The sequence below is a fragment of the Ochlerotatus camptorhynchus genome, unplaced genomic scaffold (genome assembly GCF_037179485.1).
Source record: "Ochlerotatus camptorhynchus isolate MF236.1 unplaced genomic scaffold, CSIRO-AGI_Acam_v1.1 ptg000247l, whole genome shotgun sequence".
NCBI lineage: Eukaryota > Metazoa > Arthropoda > Insecta > Diptera > Culicidae > Ochlerotatus > Ochlerotatus camptorhynchus.
Genome location: NW_027040737.1, coordinates 270,863 through 286,286, shown reverse-complemented (window position 1 = coordinate 286,286; position 15,424 = coordinate 270,863). Strand labels below are relative to the sequence as shown.

The following is a 15,424-nucleotide window of genomic DNA, read 5'->3' as shown; positions in this document are numbered from 1 at the left end:
GTTGCGGCTTCCAAACAATTACCTTTACTCAACTTCACTAAATCACTTACTTCTTGATACACGGTCCTGTAATAATTGTACTTACCTTGGATATAATTTACTTTGAATTCACACCCTTGCATTGACAACTAACACACACACACACACACACACACACACACACACACGACATGCAGTGTAGAAGACAGGAAACGAACAAGAATTAAAATTATGATCAGTAACCCCCGCACATTTTTCGTCAGTTTTCGCCCCCGTTAATGGTTTTGCCGACGGATTCGGCAGTGGAAACAACATTTTGGTGCCGAAACTCGGGATTTCGCTATGAGAAGATTACTTGTTTGCGTGGCGGTTAGCCCTTGGGATACTACGTAGATGCATGCTCCGTATCCTTTCGAAGAAGCGTCGACAAAGCAGTGCAGGTCATACCGTACTGCATCATCTCTGAATACCCATCGTGGTATACGAAGATCTCGGATGACACAAACCGATTCTCGAAAGGACAGCCACCAAGATTTTAGAGTCTCTGGAAGTCCATCGTCCCAATTCAGTTGCTCCTGCCATAGCCGCTGAACGAACATCTTCGCGCTGGCGACTACTGGACCGATAAGACCCAAAGGGTCGAAAAGCTGCGACATCTCCGACAGGACAATGCGCTTGGTAACTCGTTGTAGTTGTGGAAGATCAGGAACTTTGAACGCAAAATCGTCGTTTTTCGGGGACCATAAAATACCATGTGTTTTGATGGATGAGGAGCGATCAAGTTCTAGTGACGACTGATCCTCCTTGAGGTCGTCTGGAAAGTGTTCCAGGATACTAGGATGATTTGCGCTCCACTTGCGCAGATTGAAACCACCTCTCTTGAGTAGGTCGTCCAGTTGGGTGCTTGTGTCAACTAGTGTTTCGATGCTGTCGGCTTCAGTCATACCCTTCATCGTCAGCTAGCTGATTTAGGACCCTAGTTGCCAGATATGGAGCACAAGATGTGCCGTAGGTGACGGTGTTTCTAACAGTAGGTTTTCAGTGGCTCTGACTCCTTTCTGCGCCAAGCAACTTGCTGTAGTGGCCGATCGTCCGGATGAACCAAAACCTGACGGTACATTTTTTCTACGTCTGCTTTCATAACAAATCGGTGAAAACGAGAGTTGATGACAATGCATAACATTGAAGGCTGAATTGTTGGTCCTGTTAACAGAAGGTCATTCAAGGAGAGCTGGTTGCTGCTTTTGGCCGAGCCGTCGAACACGACTCTTATCTTGGTAGTAGAAGAATCGGGACGATGAATTGCGTGATGGGGCAAGAAAAACTGGGGCAACACGACGCGCGTCTTCACCTCCTCCATATGACCGAGCTGTTGGTACTCGTCCATGAACTCCACGTAGCTTGTACGAAGGGCATCATCAGTTCGAAAGCGTTTCTCCACAGCGGTGAACCGTCGAGCGGCCATTGGCCATGTCTCCCCAATAAGAGGTAACATCTCTTGACGAACTGGTAGACGGACCACATAGCGTCCCTCAGCGTTGCGGGTGTGGGTTTTGACAAAGTGAGCTTCACATCGTTGTTCTTCGGCCGTGAACGTCTTGCCGTGGTCGAAGTCTTCAACTTCCCAGAATCTCCTCACTTGAGCATCTAGGCTATCAAGGGTAGACACCAGACACGTAACTGGTGCGCGTGTGCTAGTGGGAACTTTGCCGGACAGGATGTATCCAAGGCTGGTCTTCTGCAGAACCCGAAGGTGGTCACTGAACGAGATTTGCTCCGCTTGAAGCAGGATCGAGAACAGCTCAGCGCCAACGATGAGGTCAATGCCATGACTCACGTTGAATTGAGGATCCGCCAACGGTAGATGCTTGGGGATCTTCCAGGTGCTAATGTCTACTGTCATTGTTGGTAGACTACCGGTCAACTTGGGTAACACCAAGCATTCCAAGCTATGATCCTGTGATCCGAAACGAGAAGAGAACAACGAGACCGAACGACCGACCGAAGTGACTGCGGTATCACAAAATAGCGGCGCGATGGGAGAATGCGACAAATGTTCTATGTTGACAGAGTGCATTTGCTGCTGGAGCATTTGGGTGTTGGTCGGTTGGGTGTGTGGTGGAGCTTCTTAACCGTTTCACTGATCCAGGGGTTTCGACGGCAGTCGATTTGGATGGATTCGGTTGTTGGGATGGCTGACCAGATATATCTACTGGAGTGGATTGTATCTTCGTGGTTGCAGTTTCGTGCAGCAGAATATGGTGTTTCTGGTGACAGGTTCGGCAATCGTACTTGGATGTACAATTCCTACTTCGGTGTCCAGAGCGGAAGCAATTCCAGCATAGACGCTTCTGAGATACCAGTTCTCGTCGCTGGCGAACGGACATCTTGGAAAACGCTGGACACTGGAATAGCAAGTGGTTCTCTGGACAGGCGATATAGTACGGAGCGGAGTTCTTGGCTTCGGTCGTGACGGAATTGAATACCATCTTGAATGGCTTCTTCTGGATCGGATTGGAACTGGCCTCCTTGGCTTGGCCGGGTTGATTGGAACGATGCTGCATTCAAACCCTTTGGTATAGGAAATCAACTAACTGCTCGTAGGTGACATAATCACTGCTGCTGGTCTTCTTCTCCCAGGCTCGGAGGGTCGTAGGATCCAGTTTGTAGCATAGCAGGTTGATCAACGGGGTGTCCCAGTGGACTAAAGGTTCGTTCAGCTTCGCTAAGGCCTTGTCATGCCGTTGGTAGTCATCAACTAGGTCGTGCAGCTCTTGGGGTGACTCTTTCTTCAGTGGCGGGAGGTCATACAGGGCTCGGAACAGTTGACGCTTCAGATACCGCTTATTGTCGTAGCGTTTCAGGCTGAGTTCCATTTGGTGAATTTTCACTTACATTTGCCATTTCGAAAATAAATAATAATGTTCGAAAATCCCTCTGTTATTGATCATCTGATTTTCGAGAAGGTGTTTTTCAAAATTGATTCCTGGTTTGTCAGAAATAAGTCTGGTGCAATAGCTGGTTATTTGAAAATTTTCCATCTGTCAAATTTAAGTGAAAATTCACCAAGTGGAACACAGCCTCAGTGGAGCCGTGGAGCGTCCCAAGTTAACGCATGCTACTTGTGCACTAATACTTGTGCATTTCACAAACGTCAGATTAGTTTATTGTTGGTGTGGTAGATGAGGTTGTTGCGGAATAATAATAATAATAAAATAAATAAATAAAATACTTGAGAGTTGTGTCAAGTAATGAAACACTCCATTTGAGTTGAGCTAAATTAGCGTGAAGCATGACAGATGTGAAAGGAAATCCTGACACAGCAAGCAGTGCTGGATAAATGAGGGAAAAAACGAATGGTATAAATATGAGCTACCTAAACTTGTTGAAGACACAGTTCAGTCCGGTATTGCTCGCTCTGTCGAGTTGTTCGATAGCTTATTCCAAACGTTTATTCGCGTCGTCAGTAGTGTCGGTCGCATCGTGTGATGGGAAGACAGCGCTCCCGGAGCAGGCTCCGTGAGAAAGCGGAGAAGAACAGTGGTGAGTGTAGCACGAGTGTACCTATTTCAAATAGGTACGCTACTCTTCCCACCGATGTTGGAAATACCACCTCCGCCACGGTGAAGCGATCCAAGAAGAGGAAGAAAAACCAAGGCCAGTCCGATGGTGCGAGTGGACGTGATGACGTCACAGCAACGAACGCCAGCGACATCGGTGATTTCGGCGACGCCATCGACAACGAAAATTCTGCCGGCCCGAGTGCGGCAAAAGTGAAGCTACCTCCGTTGGTAGTGAAAAATGCTCATCTTAATGAGCTCATCGCGGATCTAGCGACGCTGGGCGTTAAAGCCGAATACAAGTTGGGCAGAGTCGGCACCAAGGTGGTGCTCCGTACCAAAGCGGAGTATGACTTGGTCGTCGCCCACCTGAGGACTTCCAAGGTGGAATTCTTCACCCACGACATTCCCGGTGAGAAACCATTCAAGGTCGTCATCAGGGGCCTACCAAACTTCGACCCGAAGTTTATCGAAGCTGAAATCAGGGACCGGTACAAGCTGGCCCCAAGTGCCGTCTATCGGATGACAAGAAGAGACGAGAATGTGAAGGCGTATCCGGATAGCCTTTTCCTGGTACACTTCCAGAAGGGAACGGTGACACTCAACGCGCTGAAAGCCATCCGCTCCATCAATTGCATCATCGTCCGCTGGGAGCCATACCGTGGCGGCCATCGCGATGTGACTCAGTGCCAACGGTGTCTGAACTTTGGACACGGCACCCGCGACTGCAACATTAAGCCACGCTGCGGCAATTGCGCTCAAGACCACGCCACTTCCGACTGCCCTGCGGATGGAGCTGTGGTGTTAAAATGCGCCAACTGTGGTGGTGCTCACCAAGGTTCCGACAGACAGTGCTCCAAACGCGAGGACTTCAAACGGATCCGAAAACAGGCGGCAGCTAACAGCCAACCAGGACGCAAGAAGGACAAAGTCCCGGCATTTCGGACGGAGGATTTCCCGCCTCTTCGTACTCCTCAGCAAAGGCAAGCGAATTCGCGGGTGCATTCCGTTCAAGCAACTTCTGGTGATTCTGCTGGCCAAAGCTCTCCATCCCCCCTGGATTTTGGAGACAACCACCAGCGCAAAACAACAACCCCGATCTGTTTTCAGCGGATGAACTGATGGAAATTTTCGTCAACATGACCGGTGCTCTACGTAAGTGCCGCAATAAGCCCGAACAGATCCAAGTGCTCGGTAAGTTCATCATCCAGTATGGTGTCTAAACCGCTAACCATCGCTACTTGGAACGCTTGCTCTGTAAGAGCAAAACAGATTGAGCTTGCCGACTTCCTCCGCAAGCATAGCATCGACGTGGTCCTTCTAACCAAGTCCCACCTAAAGTCCGGTGACAGCTTCTGGTTGCCTGACCACAACATTATCCGGCTTGATCGCACCAGCTCCAGGGGGGGTGGTGTAGCGGTCATCGTCAGAAAAGGAATCAAGTATTGCACTCTGCCCCACATCCGCACTTCTATCATCGAGGCCATTAGTGTGGAGGTGGAATCACCAACTGGAAACGTCCGGCTCATCGCTGTTTACTGCCCACGCCAGTGTACCGCAAGCAACGGATTAGGAATCCAATTCAAGAAGGACCTGACCGCCATCACCCGTACTAGCTCCCGATTCATCGTTGGGGGCGACCTGAACGCCCGCCATGAAGCTTGGCGGAACTACCAGAGGAACCGGAACGGATGTCTATTGTTCGACCACGCACAACATGGATTGTACACTGTGCAATTTCCGGACGAACCAACTTTCATCTCTCCGGCGGGAAATCCCTCCACGCTGGACTTTTTCCTGTCCAACATCGGACTATCCAAGCCGGAGGCGCACAACGATCTCAGCTCCGACCACCAACCGGTGGTGACTGAAGTCGGTGTCAACGTGGTTCCTGCTAGAAGCTGCCTGCGTAAAGACTACCACCATGTCAACTGGGTGCAGTACGGACGAATGGTGGACAGCAACATCGATGAAAATCCACTGCTCAACACCGTAGATGACATCGACCGGACGTTGGAAGGGCTCCAACAGGCCATATCCATGGCTGACGAGGCATACGTTCGACAAGTTCCTGTGAGGGGTAAGTTTGTTGCTATTGATTCCCACACCCAATTACTGATTCGGTTGAGAAATGTTCGTAGACGCCAGTTTCAGAGGACTGGAGACCTGGGGAAAAAACGTGAAATGGCCGATCTGAATAGGCAGATTGCTTCCAGAATGGACTCACTCCGAAATGAAAGTTTCGGGCGTGTTGTCCAGAATCTGGATGACCGCTCCAGACCATTCTGGAAGGTAGCCAAGGTCCTGAAAAATCACCCCAAACCCGTTCCACCTCTCAAAGTCGAAAATGATGACGATCGGCTTTTAATCACCCCACAGGAGAAAGCAAATGCGATCGGCGAGCATGTAGCTTCATCGCATTTGCTTGGCTCGACTATCCAAAGTCCGCTCGATGATCAGGTTGCGCAATGCGTTCAAAACCTAGATACCTCCCCTTGTGTCATGCCTCCGGCGGATATGATTACAGTACAACAGATTTGCTCAGCGCTGAAATGCATCAAGAACATGAAAGCTCCCGGGTTTGACGGTATATTCAACTTGATCTTGAAGAGACTCAGCATGAAAGTGCAGTCTCTTCTAACCGCTATCTTCAACAGATGTTTGGAACTGCACTACTTTCCAAGCATCTGGAAAGTAGCAAAAATCATACCAATCCGCAAACCCGGTAAGGATCCAACATTCTCTTCAAGCTACAGACCAATCAGCCTCCTTTCAGCGCTGAGCAAATTGTTCGAAAAACTCATTCTCAATCGTTTGCTCAAGTTTGTCGAGGAAAATAACATTCTCCTTCCGGAACAGTTTGGGTTCAGAAAGGGGCACTCCACCAATCACCAGCTAGTACGGGTGATGAATAACATCCGAAGTAACAAAGCTGTATCCAAGTCCACAGCCATGGCCTTGTTAGACGTTGAAAAGGCGTTTGACAATGTTTGGCATGATGGACTTGTGTACAAGCTTTGTAACTTCAACTTTCCTTTACATCTTATTGAAATCACCCGTAACTACCTCCAGCAAAGGTCGTTTAAGGTATCGTTAAATGGTTGTCTTTCCGACACGTTTTCCATCCCAGCAGGAGTCCCGCAAGGCAGTCTGCTGGGCCCCTTGCTTTACAGCATTTACACTTCCGACATTCCTTCCCTTGGAGACGGTTGCGTGTTTTTCCTGTTCGCAGATGATACCGCAATAGCCGTCAAAGGAAGGATGCCTCGCGAAATAACGAACAAACTTCAACGATGCCTTAACGCCTTTGCTGATTATGCCACCACGTGGAAAATCAAAATCAATGCTTTCAAAACACAAACAATCATGTTCCTCCATCGACAATCACCCAAACTAAAACCGGCTCCTTCTTGTACTGTAATCATGGATGGCACAAGGGTTGAGTGGTCTGCCGAAGTAACCTATCTCGGGATGCTGTTCGATGAAAAGCTCCTCTTCCGTTCGCATGTAGAGAAAACTGTAGTCAAGTGTTCTGTCTTGGTTAGGTGTCTGTATCCGCTGATTTGCCGCAGATTTCGCCTCTCAAGGGTGAACAAACTGGCCGTCTACAAACAAATCGTAGCACCTACGATCCTCTACGCAGCTCCGGTGTGGGAATCATGTGCACAGACTCACAGGAACTGAGGATGGTTATTGATCGTCCTTTCGACACTAGAATAACAAATTTACACGAAGAGGCAGGAATTGCCAAAATAGATTCAAGAATTAACGAAATTAAGACTAAATTTGCAGAAAAATGTAATTTATCAGAACATGCTTTGATAAGCAATTTGTATATAGTAGGTTAGGTGTATATAGTAGTTGTAGGTTAGTTGTAGTTGTAAATAGTAGTTATAAGTAGTCTCTTTTTTTCCAATTCAAATCAAACCAATCCCACTTAGGTGGTCATACTTTAAAATAGGCCTGACAGGACTAGTAACTGTAAATAATAATTAAAATCTCAAATGTACTAAAGTTGAAAAGACGCATCTGTGTCACTTGAAAAATTCATACATGTAAACCACACAAACACAAGAAATAAAGATCATTTTAAGTCAAGTCTTGTTGAAGACATTCTTGTAACGAACTTTGGAAGCGACGGATAGCAGCAGCAGCAGCAGCAGTAACAACAATAGTAGCAGCAGCAGTAATGGAAGCGGAGCGGCGTAGCAGCCGAGATTCGTGTAGCCGTGACCGAGGCTGGAAACCTCGGTCCAGTCACGACAGTTGGATGCGTAGATGTGTTGTGATTCTCGAGAAATTTTCAAATAAACCTGCTTTTCCAGCAGACTTATTTCTGACAGACAAGGAATCAACTTTGACAGACGCTTTCTTGAAAATCGGCCGATCAACAACAGAGGGATTTTCGAACCTTTTAATTTATTTTCGAAGTGTCAAATTTAAGTGAAAAATTCCCAAAAGGAACACAGCCTGAATGGAGAAAAGCGAAATGGAACGATGCGAAACGGAACGCAGAATCAAAACAAAACTGCAAATAAGGCTACCAGAAACTTGCTTTTCTGATAGTCATAGGATTGCTAGAAGTTCAAATTAAAAATGAACTCCGGTAATATGCCCGGAGGGTCGTTCAGATTAACGGGGATCCACGGTATGAGAGACAATGGCTGCGTGTTTCCTAATTCAAGCTGAACATTGCATTAGGTCCTAAGTAACATTGATCGATTCTCTTCGTCGACTTTCTCTTTCGTTAATAACTTGAGCACGGAACCGTTTCTTGATGTGTTTGTCATATTAGATGCTAGATAAAAGCTTCTTTTATCGATCTGTGTGCTGAAAATACATGTCTTTACATGGCCGTGGGGATAAAAAGAGAAAGTCGACGAATAGAATCTGTCAATGTTACTTAGGACCTAATGCAATGTTCAGCTTGAATTTTTATCCTCTCGAAATTAAGGTAAAGAAAGAAAATACCTTTGTTGTTGATCGTCTGATTCTCGCAAAGGTGTTTGTCAAAATTGATTCCTTTTTTCGTGTCATAGCTGGTGCACTTCTCCTATATTGAAATAATAATTGAAAAAAAAAACATTGAAATGGACGAACTATTTGAACGAATATTAAATTTAGCAAAATCAACTGGTATCATGTGGAATACTTTTTTGATCAATACACATTTGTTACAAATAGATTCAATCATCCCAACAACAAGCAAAGGTAACAAAACTACAACGATCATTTCGATCGATTTTGCACGATACAGAAACAACCATATTTGAATTGATACCACAATGTTTCAAGCTTTGAATAGGAAATAAAAAAATATAGAGCAACATTCTCCTATCCATTCGGTATGGAATGCAGCAATAAAACATTAATTTCGGTTAATTTTGAAAATCGACTTTTGGCCAGCTAGATCAAAAGAAATACCCCTCTGTGCGTCTGCTTATGAGTCTTTGCTAAACGTCATCTAGTTCATTCTAATTTGTGTATGTGTGCAATGTCACAGTTTTTCAACACACATCTGAAACATTCACACTAGCACAGTAGTTGTATTCTTGAAGTGATCCTTTCTCTCTGAACCTCCTTCTCACGGTCAACGATGCCATGTATCCTGATTTTTGAACAAACGAAAAAAAAATTCGGACCCCATGTTTATTTTGATACTGCAACTTGTTCCAGAACCTTACGGTGTCAACATAAACAAGGGGGTCCCAACTTTTTCCGGGTACAAAAATCAGGATACATGGCATCGTTGCTCACGGTATAAATTCACTCTCTTCAAATAACCCCATTCAAAAGGAACAACAAATGGACATGGACAGTGAGTTCCACAACCTTCGGAGTGTGTCTACCAACAGGACAATGTAGGATAGGAAAACGGTGCTGTGATTTGTGTATTTACAATCACTCCCAACGAAACAACAACGCGCGGTGTGGGTGGTGGGTGGAGGAATGTCTCATTGTTATGTTAGGATGGTAGTGTAACATACGGTAACTGGCTACGCTTGCTACATGCATACATTGGTGTAGGTAGTAGTAGTTGACGCCCGTTCATTTGCCTTCCTTGTTCCGGCTACTTGGCGAGGGGAATTAGGTTCTGCAGCGTGACGTCACAAATGAACTCAGTGTTAATCGGCTGAACCTTTTTGACAGTTCAGTGGTACTGTTTACAAGCACTTAGTCGTTTTTTCGAAAAAACAAATTCTAAAATTTCCGAATTTTAACTTGAAAATTGTCGAGGAACAGTGCAGTGAAAGGATGTTGCTCGTGGACAATGCAGAAGTGTGGTTTACATCTCACTGCAGTCTGAAAAATTATCGAGAAAATCTACCCAAGAAAAAAAACGACTAAGTCCACGTAAACAGTACCACTGAACTGTCATCAGATTGAGGTTAACCCCGACGGTGCAAAACCTAATTTGATAGCTTGGTGGCAGCCATCGAAAGTGTCTGCGGAAAATTACCTTACACATACTAGGATCGTGTTTTTGGTGCCGGAACAGTGGAAGGTTTTTCCACAAGGGATTTCGCGGTGGATTGGATGCTAAGTTAGTTCGCAATTGCGTTTACCGTCTGCATGCTTCCTTTGTTACATACTGGAAACAGAAGTTGAGATATTTTAGCTTCTGTTTCCTGGATTTCTACGCTTCTTACTTATGCGAGCGTTTTGCCAATTCATGTTCAACATTTCCTTTTCGCGTAGCGAACGGTGTTCACTAACTAGAATTCATTCCAATTTTTCCGTTTTTCACACATACTGCATCCCGCAGTGAAATTGCATCAAAATGACAACTAAACGTCAAATTTTACGCCATGTATCTCGAAAGGATGACACATTGTGCGATGTTTACCGGGTTTTGAGTTTCAGAGCTTCGATTACAAACTCCGGCTCGACGCACCGTCCCGACGGGCAATTTCCCAAGACACGCACCCTGCTCAGGAAAAACGCCACACTCACACCACCCATACGGATCAGTCGCGCATGTATGAGTGCTGCCGCCTCCGCCACCACCACCACCACCACACCACCGTCGAGATATGCGAGGAAAAACCTCGGGAGGAAAATTTTGCTCATTTTCACGTACACTTCCCTGAATCCATAAAATCGTGACAGCTAGCAGTGGATGGAACCAGCAGACAGTGGAATTAAAGTGGCACCTCTTGGAGGAGACGGTTCGATTTTTTAAGTTCGGTCGTGTTCCGGAGAAGTTTTTGTGGAAAACTTTAACCCTCCTCGTCCAGTTAGTTTTTCGGATTCTGACAGGCGCGTGTTGCGTCCCGGAATATTCGACGGAATTAATGCAAACATGTAAGGAATAGTGCGGTTTATCAGTCTCTGTGGAAATGTTATTGTAAAATTTTACGAGGCGACTCCAGAAGGGACGACGTGCAATCGATATTTGTTCGGCAAAATTGGGACCGTGGGAAAACATGCACAGAATGTACCAGGGACGATTTCGCGGAGGGTGTTGATGGTTTGGTTTCTCTCCGGGCGGTTGGTCTGGTGTAAGACTGTGCAAAAAAATGGTGGCTTTCGGATGGTGATTGTAGGAAGTCCGTGGAAAAAGTGACTTCCCTTGTGAAAACATGGCGAACCCGGACAGACAGAGGAAGACGATGAAAAGTGATAACGCTTGCAGTCAATAAGGATACGGATTCGGCGAAGCGGAACCATCAGAGAAAGGTAAGTTCAAAATCGCGACGAAACATTTTTTAGAACAAATAGGTGCACAATTTCGCATTGCCTACTTGACCGAGTCAAGTTAAAGTCAAACATTTTCCGGTCTTCTGCTTGTGAGGGGAAACTCTTCTGGAATCTCCTCCGTGAACAATGGATATCTATACTTATGTGGGGTAGATTTCCTTGAAGCACAGCGGGGATGCTGGGAAGGTTCATTTCAGTGAACGACATTTGATTACAAATGACGGGAGCGACCGGTTGGTCCATCGGATTTTTTTTTTATGATTTACAAAGCTTGATAGGGTGGAATTATGAACAGGCAATCCTTCCAGGAATGCATAGAGATGGTGATCCAAGAATCCACTTCGTTACTTGGCTGATGTAGATTCATTCAGAACAGATTATATTCCAGTTATCGAAAAAAATAAGCCATGACTTAATAAAAAACGACGGTTTAGAAAAATAACCTTAATAAATTAAAAAAATGTGATGTCTGGTATGTGGATTACTCAGTAGATATTTAGAATAAAATACAGGGTGTTTGGTTCCGGGTTTTACATATTTTCAGGGTAGATAGGGCTCCTAAAGTTATGAAAAAATCCCCATGAAACATAGGGTCGGAAATGACTGCTAAGTGAGTTATTCAACATTTTATGTTTTTTTGTTTTGCCAACTTTGGTTAGCTATATTTTTTTAATCTTAATGTGGTTTTCTGATTTCAACATACCAAATGAAAGATTAAAGTCTTAGCTATCAATGCTGTCTAGAAAAGAACTCGATTAAAGTTAATTATCATACATTAAAATTGAAAAGTATGTTGAAAGTACCGAAAAAACTGGTGAAATTTCATACATTTTAGTGTTTTTAAGTTGAAAATTTTCATTTCTGTTTATTTAGTTGTTCTACAAAACATTCTCCATGCAGTTCCCTAGATTTGTGTCTTTGGTAGTAACCTTGTAGGCTTTATGGTTTCTTCGTAATTATTGATTTAAAACAGCCATAAAAACTTGTGACGTTTTCTTAAAATGCGCTATAGTCACCCTATTCATTCGTACGTTCGGCTGTTGCAGTGGACTACGCACATGAAAATTTGGTAGAATGTTATTGTAGATGTTTAGCTACATTCTTAACTTTTGATTACCGCATATCTCCTGCGCCGAAAGAAAACATAACTGCGGAGATGTTTCGCGGTATCGAATATTGCTCAGTCTCAGCAGAAAGCACAACGAGAGACACCGAATTGGAGAATTCTGAGAGCGGAAGGGAGAGAAGTAGGTAGTGGTAATAAGTCGATGTCCTTTTTATTTCATAGCACTCGCAGCTCAGCTGCGGTGCTGTTTCGATGGAGGAGTGTGGAGCTCCGCTGCTTCTGTATACACACTTAGATTTTTTACAGGAGTTAGTATTTTTACTGGATTTTTGGATTACTGACTCGGTTAAAATTCAAATGACTGTTATTCGTAAAGATTGGATAAAATAGATTTTTTAATTTTTCATCATTACAAGGGGTTAACAGATGTTAGTCTGTAAAATTTGGTAACACATTTCTCAATAAAACAGCATAAAAAGGTTATCTTCCATTTAATTCCACTTAATTAATTTTGGTATCCATGACAGATACGTATTTTGACTACAATGTGCAGTCTTCATCAGTGTCATTCCCACTAAAGAACTTATCAAAATCTAACCCCCTTAAGTACTCATCCCCTAGGTAAAAAAAAGTCACACATTGTAGTTTCATTTTTATGCCTATGATCTTGACTTTTTTTTTTACCTAGGGGATGAGTACTTAAGGGGGTTAGATTTTGATAAGTTCTTTAGTGGGAATGACACTGATGAAGACTGCACATTGTAGTCGAAATACGTATCTGTCATGGATACCAAAATTAATTAAGTGGAATTAAATGGAAGATAACACTATTTATTCATTTCTGTTTGATATGTTTACAAAGTTTGCAAACAGAAATGAGCATTGCAGTGTAGTTACCAATATTCCAAGTCATAGACTTCAGATAACTGTTCAAAGTCCCAGATTTTTTATAACGGAATGATGAACAAAAAACCGAAGACCACTATGACAAACGTGATCGGTCAGAAGGGATCTTTACATAGAAATTGTTTTAAGGTGAAACGATTCAGAACCTCTGGGTCTGGTTCCACTTCGTTTTTTCCAGGAGTCCATTATCTGCTACCGGAAAACATACAATAACAAAACTGTGATGACAATTTAGTGCCTCAAATCACAATAGTGCCCAAGATCAACTCCCTAGAAAACTCGAAGTTCACGATCACGTTTGTCATAGTGGTCTTTGGTTTTTTGTTCATGATTCCGTTATAAAAAATCTGGGACTTTGAACAGTTATCTGAAGTCAATGAATTGGAAAATTGGTAACTACACTGCAATGGTTATATCTGTTTGCAAACTTTGTAAACATATCAAGCAGAAATGAATAAATAGTGTATTACTGAATTATAAGTGGGGATGGGTGGCATTCATTAGCCTGAGAATACCCTCCAGATGCTAGCCTCTTCACCAACCATACATCAGTACACACTTATCGAGTAAGTAATTTTTACCGAGTTTTTGAATTGCAGAACTCTTCGGTAAAATTTAAAAAATCTGTAAAAAATTCAAAGTTGAGAAATGTGTTACCTAATTTTACAGACTAACTTCTGTTAACCCCGTGTAATGATGAAAAATAAAAAAATTCGATTCATTTGAATTTTAACCAAGTCAGTAATCCAAAAATCCAGTAAAAATACTAACTCCTGTAAAAAATCTAAGTGTGTATACAGAAGCAGCGGAGCTCTACACTCCTCCATCGAAACAGCACCGCAGCTGAGCTGCGAGTGCTATGAAATAAAAAGGACATCGACTTATTACCACTACCTACTTCTCTCCCTTCCGCTCTCAGAATTCTCCAATTCGGTGTCTCTCGTTGTGCTTTCTGCTGAGACTGAGCAATATTCGATACCGCGAAACATCTCCGCAGTTATGTTTTCTTTCGGCGCAGGAGATATGCGGTAATCAAAAGTTAAGAATGTAGCTAAACATCTACAATAACATTCTACCAAATTTTCGTGTGCGTAGTCCACTGCAACAGCCGAACGTACGAATGAATAGGGTGACTATAGCGCATTTTAAGAAAACGTCACAAGTTTTTATGGCTGTTTTAAATCAATAATTACGAAGAAACCATAAAGCCTACAAGGTTACTACCAAAGACACAAATCTAGGGAACTGCATGGAGAATGTTTTGTAGAACAACTAAATAAACAGAAATGAAAATTTTCAACTTAAAAACACTAAAATGTATGAAATTTTACCAGTTTTTTCGGTACTTTCAACATACTTTTCAATTTTAATGTATGATAATTAACTTTAATCGAGTTCTTTTCTAGACAGCATTGATAGCTAAGACTTTAATCTTTCATTTGGTATGTTGAAATCAGAAAACCACATTAAGATTAAAAAAATATAGCTAACCAAAGTTGGCAAAACAAAAAAACATAAAATGTTGAATAACTCACCTAGCAGTCATTTCCGACCCTATGTTTCATGGGGATTTTTTCATAACTTTAGGAGCCCTATCTACCCTGAAAATATGTAAAACCCGGAACCAAACACCCTGTATACACTTATAAAGCAGCAAACAATAGAAAGGCTCTTTTTATGCTAAATGAAAGTCAACAACTTCTGCATTTTTCGTGACTAACTCGCTCTTACTCGATTATTTATTATTCGATTTTTGCTTTTGTAAACAAACACCACAATCGCCGATTTCTCGCGAATAAAAACTTAGCCTTGAAAACCAACAACACAATCAAGTAGAGAAATGATTCCTCTGTCATTAGGAATGGTTTGTTCGCGAGATTGAGCTTTTATTCGCGAGAAATCGGCGATTGACGTGTTTGTTTACAAAAGCAATTACGTCCAAATCTCGAAGATCTCCGGACATTACTTCGACCACTTATTGTTATAGGTTCCTATTATGGCCTATAGAAATCGCATAGACCGTAATTGTAACACCATAATAGGAACTAATACCCATAACTGGTACACTTAGCCTACAAAGTTCCAAGATTTACCTCTGTAGCTCGATGGTTCCTTCAATATAAAATACGGGATAGTTGACTGTGCAGCATTCGAGTAAATTTGTGTGCTTGTTGCTATGGTCTATTTTTCACTCAATTATGTTGTATGAAAA

At 43.2% G+C, this 15,424-nt stretch overlaps 2 protein-coding genes across 2 annotated transcripts in view; one reads left to right on the top strand and one right to left on the bottom strand.

The window, feature by feature from the left end:
- Window positions 1–1,003: 1,003 nt before the first annotated feature.
- On the bottom strand, window positions 1,004–1,882 carry LOC135704776 (uncharacterized). Its single transcript, XM_065226279.1, has one exon. The coding sequence runs from the start codon at window positions 1,880–1,882 to the stop codon at window positions 1,004–1,006; it is 879 nt and encodes a 292-aa protein (XP_065082351.1).
- An 8,814-nt stretch (window positions 1,883–10,696) lies between these two features.
- LOC135704758 (uncharacterized) overlaps window positions 10,697–15,424 on the top strand; it is a 220,012-nt gene continuing 215,284 nt past the window's right edge. Inside the window, exon 1 of the mRNA XM_065226253.1 lies at window positions 10,697–10,844. Within this exon, the coding sequence (XP_065082325.1) occupies window positions 10,835–10,844 (10 nt within the window). The 5' untranslated portion in view covers window positions 10,697–10,834. The remainder of the gene's footprint in view (window positions 10,845–15,424) is intronic.